This window comes from Panthera onca, chromosome A3 (assembly GCF_046562875.1).
Source record: "Panthera onca isolate mPanOnc1 chromosome A3, mPanOnc1 haplotype 2, whole genome shotgun sequence".
NCBI classification, from domain to species: domain Eukaryota; kingdom Metazoa; phylum Chordata; class Mammalia; order Carnivora; family Felidae; genus Panthera; species Panthera onca.
The window spans coordinates 63,945,383-63,963,938 of record NC_138341.1 but is presented as its reverse complement, the minus strand read 5'-3'; the positions used below and the strand labels follow the sequence as shown (position 1 = coordinate 63,963,938).

Below are 18,556 nucleotides of genomic sequence, written 5' to 3'. Positions count from 1 at the left end.
GCTCCAGGCTCCCAGCCATCAGCCCAGAGCCTGACGCGGGGCTCGAACTCACGGACCGCAAGATCGTGACCTGGCTGAAGTCGGACGCTTAACCGACTGCGCCACCCAGGCGCCCCACACCCCTTTCTTTTGATTAATGTTTACATTATATAGCTTCTCCCTTCTTTTAATCTAATCAATCTCTAATTTCTTCGAGACAGTATGTTCATTTTGAGGCTATTTTTTAAGCTTTGCTAAAATGAGTCTATAGTAGCCTTTACTTCTGTGGATAGTTTATTCCTGGTTCTATGCTGTGAAGTTCTGTGATTTCTAATGGAATTCCGTGTGAGGACTTAACTCTGGTTGGTCAGAACTCAACTCCCAGCTCTTTGTGAACCCTGGGAGTTATTCTTCTCCCTACTCCTATTGGTCGTTGGCTCCACCTTTTATACTACAGGTAAGGAGATCCTTAGGCAGATTTTTCTGGAACTTCCTCCCCTCCTGCCCCTGCCCCTACCCCTACCCCTACCCCTACCCCCATGTAGCTCCCTCTTCTCTTATTCTAAACTCCTCTCTGCAATTTCAGACTCTTTGGGAGCCTCGCTGGATTCAATGACTGTGTCGTCAGGATTGCTGTGCTGCCGTTAGGATTTCCCTTCCTGTTCTTGAGTTTGGAATTGTCACCAGGCAGAAAGCTGGGGCATCTGTGGGACTCAACTCATCTTTTTTTCCCTCATTTTCTCAAGGATCTCAGTCATATGCTGCCTATTTAATATCCAAAACATTTGTATCTTTCATTTTATGCAGTTTCCCTCAGGCAGTGGCAGTGTAAATCCAGTCACTGTATTCCTTTTTTGCCAAAAGCAAAAAGGGCTAGTTTTATTTTTTTTATTATTTTTTTAATATGAAATTTGTTATCAAATTGGTTTCCATACAACACCCAGTGCTCATCCCAACAGGTGCCCTCCTCAATGCCCATCACTCCCCCCCCCCTCCCCCCCCCCCTCAACCCTCAGTTTATTCTCAGTTTTTAAGAGTCTCTTACGGTTTGGCTCTCTCCCTTTCTAACTTTTTTTTTCCTTCCCCTCCCCCATGGTCTTCTGTTAAGTTTCTCAGGATCCACATAAGAGTGACAACATATGGTATCTGTCTTTCTCTGTATGACTTATTTCACTTAGCATAACATGCTCCAGTTCCATCCACAGTGCTACAAAAGGCCATATTTCATTCTTTCTCATTACCCAGTAGTATTCCATTGTGTATATAAACCACAATTTCTTATCCATTCATCAGTTGATGGACATTTAGACTCTTTGCATAATTTGGCTATTGTTGAAAGTACTGCTATAAACACTGGAGTACAGGTGCCCCTATGCATCAGCACTCCTGTATCCCTGGGTCATAGGGTAGATCTATTTTTAATTTTTTGAGGAACCTCCACACTGTTTTCCAGAGTGGCTGCACCAGTTTGCATTCTCACCAACAATGCAAGAGGGTTCCCGTTTCTCCACATCTTCTCCAGCATCTATAGTCTCCTAATTTGTTCATTTTAGCCATTCTGACTGGCGTGAGGTGATACCTGAGTGTGGTTTTGATTTGTATTTCCCTGATGAGGAGTGACGTTGAGCATCTTTTCATGTGCCTGTCGGCCATCTGGATGTCTTCTTTAGAGAAGTTCTATTCATGTTAATAGAAGTTCTTCTACTCATGTTTTCTGCCCATTTCTTCACTGGATTATTTGTTTTTTGGGTGTGGAATTTGGTGAGTTCTTTATAGATTTTGGATACTAGAAAAAGGGCTAGTTTTAAATAATTTGTGTGTGTGTACATGAAATGTCTGCTCATGTCTTTTGCCTGTTTCTCTCTCTTTTTTTTTGTTTTTTTATTCCCTCTCTTTTGAAGAGTTCTTTAAATATATAAGCCCATCATCTATTATAGATTTTACACATATGTTCTTTCAATTTGCCTTCTGTCCTTTGATTATATTTGTGATGTTTTATTGCCACATAGAAGGTGAAACTTTATTTTTAATGCGATCAAATTATTAATTTTTTATTTACTATGGGTATTCAAGCATGATTAAAAACCTTGCTCCACAGAGAGATTTTATATGAATTTAATTGTATATTTTCATTTTTTATATTTAAATCTCTTATTAATTTAGAGTTTATTCTTTTACATGGAAGAAGTGTTGACTCAGTGTTGTCATTTTCTAAATGATTTTCTAGTTTTTCCAATGCTATTTTATTTAATTAATTAATTTATTTATTTTGCTTCAGGGCACCTGGGTGGCTCAGATGGTTGAGTGTCTGACTTGATTTCGACTCAGGTCATGATCTCACGGTTCTTGAGTTTGCGCCCCGCATTGGCCTCTGTGCTGGCAGTGTGGGTACTGCTTGGGATTCTCTCTTTCTCCCTCTCTCTCTGCCTCTCTCCTGCTTGCGCTCTCTCTTGCTCTCAAAACAAACTTGAAAAAAATTTTTTTTGCCTTCAGTGATATTAGATGCCACCTTTATCATAAACTTCCATATGTACTTGAGTTCATTTCTGTACTTTCTACTGAATCCTTCTGGTTTGTATAATTATGTTTAATTATAATACTAGTGCATTAATATCTGAGGCTTTATAACATAATTTAATATCTGATGAGGCTTTGTGCCTTGTAGCTTTCTTTTTCAGTATTACTCTAGATATTTATAGTTTCTATATTATTTTGTTTAGCTTCATTTAAAAAATACATGTTGGCTGGGGTGCCTGAGTGTCTCAGTCGGTTAACGGTCTGACTTTGGCTCAGGTCATGATCTCGTGGTTCGTGAGTTCGAGCCCTGCGTCAGGTTCTGGGCTGACAGCTCGGAGCCGGGAACCTGCTTCAGATTCTCTTCAGAGTGCCTGCGGCTTGCACTCTGTCTCTTGCATTGTCTCAAAAATAAATAAACATTAAAAAAAAATACATGTTGGCATTTTTATTGGCATTTTGTTAAATTTTTAAATTAACTTGGGGAAGACCTGACGTCTTTATGATGTATAGATGCTTTTCAACAGCAAGGAATGATTTTGTATTTCATCAGTATTACATTTATTATCTCTTGAGTATTTTTTTTTAATTTTTTTAATGTTTATTTATTTTTGAGAGAGAGAGAGAGAGAGACAGTGTGAGTGGGGGAGGCGCAGAGAAAGAGGGAGACACAGAATCCGAAGCAGGCTCCAGGCTCCAAGCTTCCAGCACAGAGCCTGATGTGGGGCTCACACTCACAAACTGCGAGATCATGACCTGAGCTGAAGTTGGAAGCTTAACCGACTGAGCCACCCAGGCGCCCCTCTTGAGTATTTTAATTTTTCCTCATATTAAGTTTTTTATATTTCTTGCTACCCTTATTCTTAAAGATTAAACCACTTTTGTTGGTATTGTCACTGCTATTTTACTCTACTATTTTATCTTCTAAGTGATTATTGTTTGTGTATATGTGCATTGTTGATTTCTTTTTTTTTTAATTTTTGTTTTAACATTTATTTATTTTTGAGACAGAGAGAGACAGAGCATGAATGGGGGAGGGGCAGAGAGAGAGGGAGACACAGAATCCGAAGCAGGCTCCAGGCTCTGAGCCAACAGCCCAGAGCCCGACGCGGGGCTCGAACTCACAGACCGCGAGATCGTGACCTGAGCTGAAGTCGGACGCTCAACCGACTGAGCCACCCAGACGCCCCTGTTGATTTCTATATATTCACTTTATATCCTATTAATTTATTGACTTTGAGGTAGTTTTAGTAATGATTATCTAGGGTTTTCTTAGGAAGCATTTCAGACACAAGTAGATATAGTTGTCTTTCGGTTCTTGTATCTCTGATTTCTTTTGTCTAATTAATTGTATTGCTAGTATATCCAGTATGTAGTAAATAGTAGTGAAAATAGTGATTATCCTGTTTCTTCCTGATTTTAATGGAAATGCCTGAAGTTTACTCCATTAAATATGATGCTGGCTTTAGGACTAAGGTGTGCCTACGTATATGTATGTGAGTGTGTACATGTGTGTGTCCTTATAGTCATATCAAGGAAATCACCATCAATTCCTATGTTCTCGAGTGGATTTTTTCATTTTATGGGATGGGTATTGAATTTCATCAAAGATTTACTTAGTGTGTATGGAAATAATTACACATTTTTCTCAGATCAGTTAATATGGTGTGACATATCACTGTGCTTCTAATATTGAATCAACCTTACTTTCCAGGAATAAATCCCACTTTGTTATAGTACATTATTTACTTAATATGGTGTTGAGGTATGTTCACTAATATTTTATGTAGTATTTTCATATAGGTATTTGTAAGTGATGTTGATCTGTAATTTTCTATTTTTGTACTATTTTTTTTTTATCAGATTTAGGTATCAGCATTATATTTCATAAAAAGAATTTGTAAGTTTTACTTCATTTCCTATATTCTAGAACCATTTCTATTAAATTGGCACCAATTGGTTTTTGAATATGAAATCATCTGGTTCTGCTGTTTTTCTATGAGGCAGTTCCTTGTAATGTAGCTACCTCTTCCTATGGAACTGTTTAAGCTTTTTATCTCTACATGGGTCAATTGTGATAGTTATCCATTTTGTCTAGTTTTCCAAATGTATTTATTTTTTTTTCCAAATGTATTTCTACGGTGTTACGCATTGTAGTTAGTCTCTTCTGAATTTTAAATTTATTCTACTTCAATGGTTGTTTCCCTCTGGTTATTTTTTATTATTTCTTTCTTCCTTTTTTCTGCCTTAATAAAGGTGTTTCTTTTTCAACTCACTTGGATTCTGATTTGATTACTGAGAAATATTTTCCTTTTTCTATCTCATTAATTTCTGATTTTGCCTTTATTATGTCATTTCTTATCATCTTTTTATTTCACCCTTTTCTTTTTTTACTTGGTCTTCAGTTTCAGATCTATTTCATTTATTTTCATTAAAAATTGTTTTATTTCTCTAAGTGTTTGAAGCCATGATTTTTCCTCTGGTCACAGCTTTATGTTGTACTCATCAATTTTAATATGTTTTTTATTATCTTTATCTTTTAGAAGATTTGTATTGCTTCTTCACCAAAAAGTTGTGCAGCAGCAGGTTTTTAAATTTTCATGTAGAAGGACCTTTTTAAAACTTTTGTTAATAAATTCTAGACTTGTAACAAGATGATCAGGATATTGTTTACTCTGATAATTTTACTCTTTGGAATGCCCTGAAGCCTTTATTGGTGACTTAGAAGAAGGTCAGCTTTTGTCAGTATTCCACGTCTGTTTGAGAAAAAGGTAGTCTGTATTCTTATAGTGTATAGTTTAATATCTGTCCAAAAGTTCTATCTTATTGACTATATTATTTATGTCATCTATACCTTTACTTAGTTTTTGTTCACTTGATTTGTTTTGACCAAGAGTGGTATTTAAAAATCTTCTGTTATTAGTGTGTTTCTATGTGGCCTCAAGGGCCAGAATCAAGTTCTGTAGTTTTTATTTAATAAAGATCATTGCTGTGCTACTTGGTAAATATTCATTATCTATATTTGCTCTGTTTCATATGTGTTTTCTCTGATCTTATTCTTTAAGGTTTCTTTGGGTGGGAGGACTATTTATGAAAGCTCATATTTTTGTTGTAGTGATTGGCCTTGGTATCTATACCTTTTAAAGATGCTTTTGGCTCACTTTATCCATATTTAACCTTTTGTTGCTACTATGATAGTCTTTTATGGTAGTTTTACTTCACCTACTACTAATTCACTATTGTTTATTTTACTTTCCTCTTTCCCTCAATGTTGTTTTCTTGGTTTTTAGTCCTACTACTTTACCTTGTCAGAACATGGGTCACTTGTATATTCTTCATTTATCACCAGCCTTGTTTTGGTCTTAGATATAATTAAGTATATTAAATGCTCATCTCTCTGTCCTTTTACCAGAGTTACCTACTCATCTTTAGATTGGATGAAACTAATGCTTTAGTAACTTGATTGCTCAAGAAGTGCCCAAGGGTACAAAATACCCTTGCGTGTGTTACACTTTTTCAATAACATTGATCCCTGAGGGATAGCTTGAATGGATTTAAAATATTTAGTTCACATGTTTTTCCTTGAATCTCTTGAAAATGCTAATCTGTTGTTGCCTTGTTTTGCATGTTGCTTTTAAGAATCTGCTGCTAGTTTAATTCTCTTACCAGTATATGTTATTTGTTCTTTTTCCCTTGCTACCTTTAGGATTTTTATTTCTTTACTAATAATGTCTAATGGTGTTACCAGGATATGTTTAGAGTAGATCATCTTGTATTGGTTTTCCCAGATGTCTGGTGGGCCCTTTTGATATATAGATTCTTTTATTTTCAGAAAGTTTTCTTGGATTATAGTTTTAAATATTAATTCACCCTTCATGTATATTTTGAGTTAAAATTATGGCGAAAAGAACTTTGAGCAATAAGCTGTTTAATGGAGAGAAAAAACTACTGGAAAAAGAGATTCAATAGCAGAGAGGGAAGACATTGTTGAATGATTTGGCAACAGAAAAAGCCAAAAATGTTGACATTTATACAACCTTTGTCAAAGCAGTAGAGTTGTAAGGATTGAGATAAACTTAGGAAATAGAGGTGTTGAGTAGAAACAGCCATTTTAGTTAAGATGGAAAGAAAGGGTCCTGATAAGGATGATAGTCAAAATAAAGTTCTGGGTAGTCCATTGGGGGCACACTTGATGTTCTGAGCTGTTTTCATTTTACTGTGTTTTTAAAAAAAAAATCTCTTCAAATACTATTCAGACATTGATCAAACAGTGTTTTTCCTTAAAATCAGACAGGTAACCTCACTGAGAGTTGAATTAGCTCATTGTAGATTATTTTATTCTTCTTTTTCCCTATGTCTTCATTGCATATTGTCCATTTCTTCATAACTCATCTGATACTTTCCAAATTTGGTATTATGAAGACTCCCAAAGTGTACACCATTTACCTTCTTTCTTTTGTCATCTTTATCATTTTTTGTTGAAAATTATGTTATATTGTTTTTTTTTATCTTTTTTTTGCATTTATTTATTTTTGAGAGACAGAGATAGAGCACAAGTTGGGGAGGGGCAGAGAGAGAAGGAGACACAGAATCTGAAGCAGGCTCCAGGCTCTGAGCTGTCAGCACAGAGCCCGACACGGGGCCTGAACTCAAGAACTGCGAGATCATGACCTGAGCCGAAGTTGGACTTTTAACCAACTGAGCCACCCAGCAGCCCCTGTTATATTCTTTAAATAACATTATGTTTCTAAATCTATACTTCCCTGATAGATAAGTAGGCAACATCCTCTTAGACTACTTAAGTTTCCTAACTTCCGTTTAGAAAGCTCACTGACTTTGAAGTATGATATGGCGTTGTACAACTGATTACTGGCAATGAGGCTTATGGGTGCCATTATGATATTTAGAGAATGAATGTGCCTTTCTTATTTCATTGCTTAAAATGGCATTACCAGAAATGACATCAAGTGGTGGTTTTGCCATGGAGTACCACCCACTTGGCTGTATCTGACAGTGTCATTAGTGAAAAAAGGTGAGGCACATTAGTTAAAATCAGGGTTTGTGCACATCTTTTTATATCTTTCTATTTCAGAGGTGCAGTTGATGTCCCACCTGTAAAAGGCCACTTTGTTGATTAGAAGGACATCATTTTTTTAAAGTTTTTATTTCAACTCCAGTTAGTTAAAATGCAGTGCAATATTAGTTTCAGGTATAAACACTTAATATGCAATACACCGTGCTCATCATGACAAATGCCTTCCTCAATCCCCATCACCCTTATGACCCCCCCCACCTCCCCTCTGGTAACCATCAGTTTGTTTTCTAGACTTAAGAGTCTGTTTCTTGTTTTCTCTCTCTCTCTATTTTTACCTTCGTTCATTTGTTTTGTGTCTTAAATTCCACATATGAGTGAAATCATATGGTATTTTTCTTTCTCTGACTGACTTAATTCACTTAGATAATATTCTCTAGCTCCATCCATGTCATTGTAAGTTGTAAAATTTCATTCTTTTTTATGGCTGAGTAATACTCCATTTGTGTGTGTGTGTGTGTGTGTGTGTGTGTGTGTGTGTGTGTGTGTATGTTGTATATATGTGTGTATCTTTAAAACATTTTTAATGTTTATTTATTTTTGAGAGAGAGAGAGAGAGGGAGGGAGGGAGGGAGGGGCAGAGAGCGAGGGAGACACAGAATCCAAAGCAGGCTCCAGGCTTTGAGCTGTCAGCACAGAGCCCCACGTGGGGCTCAGACCCACATGCAAGATCATGACCTGAGCCAAAGTCAGACACTTAACCAACTGAGCCATCCAGGCACTCTTTACCACGTCTTTATCCATTCATCAGTCAGTGGACACTTGCCTTGTTTCCATAATTTGACTATTATAGATGCTGCTGCTATAAACATTGGGGTGCATGTATCCCATTGAATTGGCATATTTGTATTCTTTGGGTAAATACCTAGTAGTGCGATTCCTGGATCGTAGGGTAGTTCTATTTGTATCTTTTTGAGGAACTTCCATACTGTTTTCCAGAGTGGCTGCACCAGTTTGTATTCCCACCAATAGTGCAAAAGTGTTCCCCTTTCTCTATATCCTTACCAACACCTGTTGTTTCTTGTGTTGTTGATTTTAGTCATTCTTGTGTTGTTGATTTTAGGTGTGAGGGGATATCTCACTGTCATTTTGATTTGCGTTTCCGCATTTCCCTGATGATCAGTGATGTTGAGCATCTTTTAATGGAAGCACATCATTTTTTCATGCACCAGCTTATAACCTTGCTTTTACATGAAGTCTTTCTTGATGATTCTGGTTTATACTGATTCCCAATTTCCTTTAGCTTCTAATTTTTTTTTTAAACACATGAGCCCTCAAGTCTTAGTTGTTTCATATTGTCTTATGAACTATAATGGACTCCTTGAGACATGTAGATATGTATACTTCCCTTCTCTTGTATTTCTCACAGCATCTAGGTTAGTGTTGCTTTTGTAATTACCCCTCAGGAAATACTTTATTGACCTCTCAGGACGAAAGGATAGTCTTGATGCAATGCCTGTCATCTCTCTTAGTGCCCAGAGCACCCTGACTCTTCAGGGCCTCCACCCCACCACACTCCATGTGTCTCTGTCCCAAAGCTGCCTGGTAAGTGAAAGAGAAAGGCCCTCACAGGTGGAGAAAACAGTTCTGCGTGTCAGCATCTGGAGTATGGCTTAGGAAACCTGTGATTTTTAAAAACACTTGCTTGACTACTGGGAGTTGTGTTGGACCGAAAGTCAGGAGATGAGGTTTCAGACTCAGCCCTAACATTGAGCAGGCTTGCAGCCTTCGGCAAATGATTTAACCTGTGAGGATGTTAGCTCTCCAATCTATAAAATGTAAGCCTTTGACTGAGTGATATTAAAATTTCCTTCTAGCTCTAAAATTCTGTGATTCTCTGAAAACATGTTTCCAAATGCTTAATGCTCATTGCAGAAGGTAATGTTTCTTACAATGTTTCCAAAGCGTCCACTTATTGTTGCATAGCTAAGGAAGTTAAAAAGCTCAAATTTAGAAAAACAAAACAAAACAAAACAAAAAAACCTTAATGATCTGGGAGCGGGAATTGTAGTACCTGACCTGTATCTGGTGGCAAAATGCTCACTTTCATCCATAGGGTAGGGTCATAAGCCTCATTAAAGTTGCTTGTTCGCTGTTTGCTAGAGGGAATTCTAACATAATCCATTTATCAGTTACAGTTTCTTGTAAGATGGAGTGCAAATGTGTGTTTGTAAGAATTTTTCATGGTATATGCACATAATATGGTACCATTTTTAGAGGCAGCATTTCCTTTGTTGAACATTTATAAAATTTAGTCCTGGTGATATACTTCTGTGTTTCATTATCTTTGGAGTGGTATTGTATGTCTTAGCTTGATGATACCATAATATTACCAGATGGTACAGCTGGTAAGGCTACTTTAAAGTATTTTGGTATCACGTGGATAGGATTATACTGTAGATTAAATAACGTGGTGTTTATAGTCACTTGTAACGTGCAATAGCATGCACGTCATTTTCTTTCTTCCTAGTGAGGTTCTGCTCTACATTTTTAGTTGAGCAAAGGGACTTTGAAATTTATTCCTATGATTTTAGTTACTTGAACTTTTAAAATTTTATGAGTTTTATGTTAATGGAATTGTTTGTAAAATACACACTTTCGCTGAATTTTTTTTGTCTCAACATAATTTGTCATCTGAATATGTTTTTAAGATTTAATACCGTGTGTGTATCTCTACTCATGGATTAGTTTTACAAACTTACTATTTGGAGATTTTTTCAGTATGATTTGTCAAAGAAAAATAAAGTCAGTTCCAAATTTTATTTCAATCTAACATTCTTTAATGTTTAATGCTGCTATGTTTTACTACATTCTGATTAAATTACTTTAAAATCATTGAAGTAATCAAATGTATTTTAGCTCTGTTATCTGATACTGAATAGTGTTCCTATTATCAAAATTTATTCTTAACATGTGTATATTAAGATGTCTGATTTTAAATCAGATTAGATCCATATAAAAAGAAATAATTCATACTCAAAATACTATGCAAATGACAGTAATATGAATATATACTACTGGAGTGTTATTGAAAGGTGGTGATGAATGGAAAATATTGAAGAAAACAGCATAATAATTATAATTTAGAAGCCATGGTCTCCATATTTAAAATTAATATTTTGTGAAGCTTATTTCCCAGTGCTGGGACTCTGAGACAAGTGAGAACCTGTTAAGTAGATAATTGTGCCTTTAGGAGGATACAGTTTTTTTAACCTTTTGTTTTGAAAAATTTGAAACATACTGAATAATAGAGAACTCCAGATACCCATCACTTTGATTTAAAAATTAACATTCTGAAATTTTATTTTATCTATTTTTTGGCTGAAAGGTTTTAAAGCAATTACAGATACCATGTCATCTTATCTCTAAATACTTATGTATGCATTTTCAAAAAACGAGGACAATTCACTGTATTATCACCATGCTATTACTTAACAAAATTAACATCATTCCTTCATGTCAGGTATGATTTTATACGTTCTATTTTCTTTCTCCTTTCTCCTAAAATTCATTAGAAAATGGGAATATAAGCAATTTTTATTCTAATTGTACTTAAACACTTTTTTCCTTTTTACAAAATTACTTATTATAGTAGACTTCTGTGCTCTAATTTTCCTTTCTATAAATTGAGTGATGTAGATCATGAGATCTCTTGGACCCCTTTTAGCTCTCATAGCCTCTTACTTCCTGGACAGGACTGGTTGTAAGCTACAAATCTCACTTAGGAAACTACTGGTACAGAACCACGTGAGCGTATTTCTCTCAGTTAAATGTCCATCAGGAGAGCAAGTTTCTAGTCTTGTATACAAGAAAACAGAGATTATGTTTTATTCACTGATGTGTATCCAGCAGCTGGCACAGAGCATGGCATATAATAAGCACTCAATAAATAAATGATGACTGAACAGTGAGTAATTGAATAGGTTAATGCATAAATGAATTGATTAATTAGTCATTCGATGTTCAGGAGTAACAGGCAAAGCCAACCAAGTAGAGCTGGATAGAGTACAGTAACATATAGCAACTAAATTCCTACTGGGAGAAATCTATCCAGTGTCAAGAGATCATTAGTACTTTATATTGCCATTATCAGTGTTTTCTTAGAGATAGAGCTCTGCCAGCATATCCATGAAGAGAAACTGAGAAATAGGGGCTGCTCTGGATTAAATTGTGTCCTCTCAAAAGATGTTGAAGTCCCAACCCCCAGCATCTGTGCATGTGACCTTATTTGGAAATAGGGTCTTTTTGAGTTACCAAGAGGTCATTAGAGAAGGCCCTAATCCAGTATGGTTGATATTACAAATGGGGAAACTTGGACACAGAGAGAAACCAGACATGAAGAGATGAAAGACAGTGTGAAGAAATAGGAAGAATGCCTCCTCTAAACCTTGGAGCACCTGAGATCGCTTGAAGCTAGGCGAGAGGCATAGAACAGATTATCCCTCACATCCCTCAGAAGGGATCAACCCTGCAAACGCCTTGATGGCAGACATGTAGCCTCGAAAACTATGAGATGATATATTTCTGTTATTGTTTAAGCCACTCAGTTTGTGGTACCTTGTTATAGCAGTAGCCCTGCAAAACTAATACAGGAACATAGACAAATCTTTGGGTGGAAGTTGATATAAGAACATTTCCAAACAATTTTAATAAAAAATTCAGGCACCAGGATAGGGGGGAAAAAACGGAAAGAGGAAAAAGTTAAGAACAGAGGGGAAAGAGAAGTACCCTAGGGTACTTTTGTTTTGCCTAGGGCCACTCCAGGCTGGGCCAAATCACTTAGTGTTTCTAACATAATTTATTCTTATACATGGGATCTCAGGCAGTTAATTCTTGACCATGTGTGGTGGAATCTTCATGATAATAGACTGCTTGTTTTATCTGGAACTAAATGTCTTTGTTTAGAGGCACCTGGGTGGCTCAGTCAGTTGAGCATCTGACTCTTGATTTCAACTCAGGTCATTATCCCAGGGTCATGGGTTCAAGCCCTACACTGGGCTCCCACACTGAGTATGGAGTCTGCTTAAGATTTTCTCTTTCTCTCTCTCTTTCTCTCTCTCTCTCCTGCTCCCATCTCCCCTGCTTCTTAAAAAAAAGAACCTTTAGAAAAATAAATAAATGTCCTTGTTCAGAAGATACTAAAAAAGGGTGGTTTACCTTTTCCTAATCCCAGGCAAAAAGGTTTTATTAGAAAAAGATGGCAACTATTTGCATAACTTTCAATACAGATTCAGTGTAGAAATAGTTGAGGGTTTGAGGATATGAGCTCTAGAATCAGATTCTCTGGCTTTGAGTTCTGGCCCTGCCTCTTACTAGCTCTGTTTTCTTTGCCATATTATTTTACCTGCCTGTGCTGTTTCCACATCTAAAGCTAATAAGAGAACTTCCTTCAAAGAGGTATTTTAATAATCAAATGATTTAAAATGTGAAAGGCTTAGGCAAATATCAGGCACATAATAAGCACTCAGTAAATAATAGCTAGAAAATAATTTTATTATTTTTATACTTATGCTGAAAGAATACCGTATCTTATTTTGCTCTCCAAGAATTCTTTAGATTTATGAAAAAAGATATAATGATGTTCTGGTTAAATATTAAGAAGATGGTAATTAATTGGATGTAATAAGTGTAGTTCTCCCCAGGTGTGTAGTTTAATGATAGATGTCCTTCAAGTTGTTTGGAACAGAACACCCAGGGTCTATTTTCTATGTAAGGGAAAAGATTTTACATTTACGAGTGTGTATGCGCTGTAAATATAGGATGGCCCATTTAACAAATTACCTATCCCCAAGAATATGGTTCCCAAGAGAGTTAATGCTGTTGAAAAATTAGTGTTTTCCTATAATCAATACAAGCTTATTGAGTGCCTACTGAGTCCCATTGGTCATATTATTTCTATTTCTGAAGGCCAGATGCATACTTGACCAAAGAATATTTGAGCATCCTGATTCACAAAAGGCTATATATAGGGGTTTTATTTTGTTTTGTTTTGTTTTTAGTTATTATAGGAAGATGGCCTTTTTGAATTCTGAATCAACTCATTAAGCTGCATAAGTTGGATGGGTTAAGATGTACCCCTGTTTAGAGGCTATTAAAAAACTGGAACCCCAAGGGACTGTGCATGTAAGAATGGCGTTGGTGTCGGCAACCTCAAATACTGTCTTTGAAATCATTGGAATTTACAGTTAAAGTAGAACAGGTGGCTATTTTGAATGTTGGATAGCTGTGTTTTATGTAGATACAGCTTCCATGTGGTGAACCTGTTTATAATATTATAGCAATGACAGTTAAATTATATCAGCTAACGTTTTGGAGTATCTACTATTTACAGATATACCAAGCACTGAGAATGCTTACTGACATGCTGAAAACTCTTAAGTTCAGACTTGATTTAGACAAAAAGGAAAACCATAAATTGGATGCAATTCAGATTCTCCTCTTCCATTGCCTATTTATTTTGTTAAAGGACAGACACAAATTATGTGCTTTGATAGCACGTTGGAAATTAGAAAGAAAGGGTATTGTACGTTCTTTCATACAATTCTTGAGAACTTGTGTCAGAAGGACAAATTGGAAAGAGACTGTAATTGGAAAGGTTTTCTTTTGTGGGTGAAAGGCATTTTTAGTAAAGAAGCAATTGCTAGCATATGAACTATTGAGGGAATTTCCCCCAAAGTCTGGAAAGCATATTAAGTCACAGCCCTATTTGATCAAATAGGCTTTCACATAATGCTTAGGGGAAAAAAAAAAACTAAGCTGGAATAGAAAAACAGGTCATGGGTTCAAAATGCTAATATCATTTAGAATACTGCTAAGTGCCTCTCAGGATTTTGTTATGATGCTTGAATTTATAGTTCCATTTAAAGGAACCATAGACTTGAGCCTGACGGAGCAGTAGATGCCATAAAGAGATGATGATAAGAGGCATAGCTCGTCTGCCATCTCTTCATATGTTAACCTCATGGATGTGTCTTTAAGTCTCTCACTCTCAGTGAATGTTACATATAAAGAAAACAGGATAAAATTCCAGATTTGAAGTAGAGTAGGTAGTTATGAGATCTAAGAGGGAAAAACCTCCAACATAGAAGGCACATTTTTTTTTAAGAATAATTGCATGTTGCAGCCATCAGAAAACAGAAGCTTCAGACTTTTTACAGCTCAGATAAGGTCAGACTATAGTTTTGAAAAATACATTTCATGCTGATTCTAATAAGCATCACATTTGAAAAGTAAGTCGGAACCTTTTAAAATTTGCATTATTTCGTCTAGACTGTAGTGGTGATGCAACATTACTGGCAAAAACAAGAAGAAAAAGAAAAACAAAAAGAGAAGCTGAAAAACAAAGTACTGGACAATAAGAGAATAAAAAGCACGGGTTTATATCAAAACATAGTAGCATCTATGAGGTTACACGTCGGTTTTTAACAGACATGAGTGATGTTTGTGAACAGAGCCATGTTGCTTACACATTGCATGCTTCATTCCTGCTTTGGCATGCAGAGATTTTCATTAGTTCATAAGCACTTAGTTTACTGCGAAGATTTTCACACTATTGTATCTTGTTGATAGAATAGGGAAATATTATACCCTATTCAAATAAGATAAATGCTGGCTTTTTAAAAAATGTGTTTAAAGTTGCTGACTAAGACTATGTTCTTGCTAGAGTTTTAAGAGTGTTTTTTTTTTTTTTAAGTTTCCACTTTAAAAAGTCATGAATAGTAACTATCTCTCTCCATAGTGTAATTTCCAACGAGAGCTTAAGAGACACATTTCTTGATGCGGCAAGGTGTGCCAGTTAAAAAGATTTAATTGTATAAAATAGCGTGAAAAATGGTAAGACACGAGATTGTATAACAAAAATTTAAGTTCTTGAAAAGTGAATTCCATCTTGGGGGCTAAATGTATATCTCTAATGTATACTGAAAATGCAAAGTGGAGGTAAAGTAGTAACGTGGTTTAATGGGTGGTCACATGCCACTGAGCAGTGATATTTGCTCACAATTGTGTCTTGCTTCTTGCTTCTCTCTCAGCTCCATAATCTCTTGCACCCCTTCTCCAGCTGACATCTTTCCTGTCCATCACATCAAGTGTTGAGAAATGCTTCCATCTGAGCCAGTGTGGCTGCTTAGGATTCCCAGTTGCTTGGGCAGCAGAAAGGTGCCAGATTTGACTCTTGTTGGGAAAGAGGTTCTTTACTTTTTTCATCAACTATGAGCGTGTCCCTCAAATTTGCATAAACTGAAAGAATCAGGAACTGGTTGGGTGAGGTTGTTAGCCACCAATCAACCAGTTTATTTTTGGTACAAAAATGAATAAATCATTTTTTTTTCCAAACTTCTTCTTCCTCCTCTGCATTCTTTATTCATCGAATCCTCCCTTACCAGCCAACCATACCATTCTTAGAGTTGTCATTGATCCACTTATCTAGTAACTGTGGTTCTCCGTGGTCTCCCTTCTTTTGTACACCAGTGCCCTAGTCCACCCTCCCATCACCCTTTGCCCGGACTATTGTTATATTCTCCCAAACGAATTCTCTGCTTCCCTTTCCTCATCATGGTGCTGCCAGTACTGATAATATTATTCCTTGCCAGAAGCCTTTGGTGACTTGTATTTGCATACTAAAATTGTGTTCTAGCTTCTTAGCACGGTTTTGGAAGCTTTCTGTAAACTGATGATAACCAGTTTTTTTCTGGCTTTTGTTGTATTTCCAGTAGCCTCTGCACTCCCAACATGCATTGACCCATACTCTGGTTTTCCTTCTTGTGTTACTTCATTTCCCTATCTCCATTTGTGGAAAGCTTAGATATTTGTCAAGACCCAACACAAATGTTTCTTTCTCTGAGTCTTTCAATTAGAAATAACTTCCCCTTGCTCCAAAGTGTTGCTAACTTTGGGGTACCTGGGTGGCTCAGTCAGGCGTCCAGCTTCAGTTCAGGTCATGATCTCATGGTTCATGAGTTTGAGCCCCACATCAGATTCTGTGCTGACAGCTCAGAGCCTAGAGCCTACTTTGGATTCTGTATCTCCCTGTCTCTCTGCGTCTTCCCAACTCGCACATGCGCACGTGCGCGTGCTCTCTCTCAAAAATAAACATTAAAAAAATAATAAAGTGCTACTAAATTTAAATCTGTTACACTTTTTCTCAAAGTAATGTTACCTTTAGACCTATAGGTAGACTTCTGTCATCTCTCCTTTGTATGAGATATATGGAAAAAACTCTACCTCTGTGTGAGATATATGGAAAAAACTCTACTTCTGATCAGACTGATTTAGGTTCATTTTCAACTTTGCCAGTTACTGTAAGTTTGTTGTGTACAGAATACCTACCTTTACTCATTCTGTTTTCACATCTTCAAGACATCTTAAAATAATCTCCTTTTAGGGTCATGAGGGTTAAATGATTTGACTTCTCTAAAGCACTCAATAAATATGCATTCAATACATATGCACTCATTTTTGTTTTTCTTTGTTTTTTTGTAAACATACGATTCTCAATAGTTTATCATGCTTGGCACTCAGATGTCTATTGAAAAGAATTTACTCCAATTTTTCCAATTATTAACATCAAGAAAAATTAATAAAAAATTATTTAAGCCTGTGCAGAAGGCCTTAAGAGTAGGTACTGTCACAGATGCAAAAGTATATGTATGCAACATTGTCCTGGCCACTTACTTCTCCCCTTGGAGCTTACAGCTGGTAAATGTGGCACCAAGGCTTAAATACAAGAAAAGCTAAATAATTCTGTACACTTTTAAATAGTAAATCCATGTGGACACAAATGAAAACCCAGTAAGTTGCTTTGTGGTTAAAGGAATGTACATACCAGGATTCAGGTGTGAGTGGTGAACCCAGGAATTGTGAAGTGTGGAGCCAGGTGTGTGGTAGGAGGCAGAGAAGAGCACTTTGGGCACCTTAGAGGGGTACCTGATTGAAGATGAAGGCCCTTCCCATGCAATTCACTGCAAAGAAGAGTTATGACAGGGTGTTCTGTAATCATCAGTTCTACCTATCCATTTGGAGAATTAAAGCGGTATAAGACCCTCACCACATCAGGAAACAAAGGAGATGGGACGTAAAGGATTGACTAAGTGCAGAACTTGAGAATGTGGTATGGGTGCAGATCTGGTTAGGTTAAAGGGGGAGATGATGTTTGAGACAGTCTTGGTTAGTACAGGAAAGTTGCATTTTTTATGGACATCAAAGTCTAACTTGCTTTTCATCTTTATTTGCCTAGTGCTTTTAATGAAAGCTATGACTTACCACCTGTGTCAAATCCAGTTTTCAGAGGGGCCGCTGCTGAGACAGAATTAGGATTGCAAGGTCTTTATTGGAGAAGCAAGTATATTACCCATGCGAGGGAAAAAGAGAAAAAGCAAGATTGGACAAAGAAAGCTTTGAGAGTGGGATGTTCATGTGACCCCCACAAGAGGAAAGGGGGGCAGGAAGGATTGGGCCGGGAGAGCTCAGACTGTGATACAGCTCTGACAGGCAGCACCAGACCAGAGAGTACCCATTAGAAGAACCCCTGGGTAGAAATGGCTACATGGTATCCCAACTGTGCTCCTTGTGTAGGCGGGTGCTGCCTAGGGAGATCATGCCATTGGCTCACGCGCTGTAACAGTTCCCAGTGGGCCTGCCAGTTGAGGTTGTCCACTTATTGCCTTCTTCACAGGCGAAAGGTCCCTTCTTTCTGGGTGGGACTGGACCTCAGTGGCTACCAGGCTACCTTTTCAGTAGTAAAATATTAAAGTCAAAAGTCCAGGTAAACCTTTTCAGATTAGGTGGGTTTTGTTTTTTGGTTTTTTTTTTTGTTTTGTTTTGTTTTTTGGAGGTGGGGAGATTAGGGAGCCTGAAAAACTCACTAAAACAATAAAACTTTTGTAGAAGCTGGATTTGGTGTGGGTAATTTGCATTATCTGGGTGTAACACATTATTTTTTTATCTGTTAAATGTGCATAATGACACATTTTC

General features: G+C 36.8%; 1 protein-coding gene across 6 annotated transcripts in view; it reads left to right on the top strand.

The window, feature by feature from the left end:
* The window catches only part of VRK2 (VRK serine/threonine kinase 2), a 103,833-nt gene that overhangs the window by 40,151 nt on the left and 45,126 nt on the right, over positions 1-18,556 (top strand). For 5 of the 6 annotated variants that reach the window (XM_060605339.3, XM_060605333.3, XM_060605349.2 and 2 more), the window contains one exon: positions 10,914-11,048. The exons of the other annotated variant lie outside the window; for it this stretch is intronic. In XM_060605339.3, the coding sequence (XP_060461322.1) occupies positions 10,914-11,048 (135 nt within the window). The remainder of the gene's footprint in view (positions 1-10,913; positions 11,049-18,556) is intronic. 6 annotated transcript variants of the gene reach the window in all.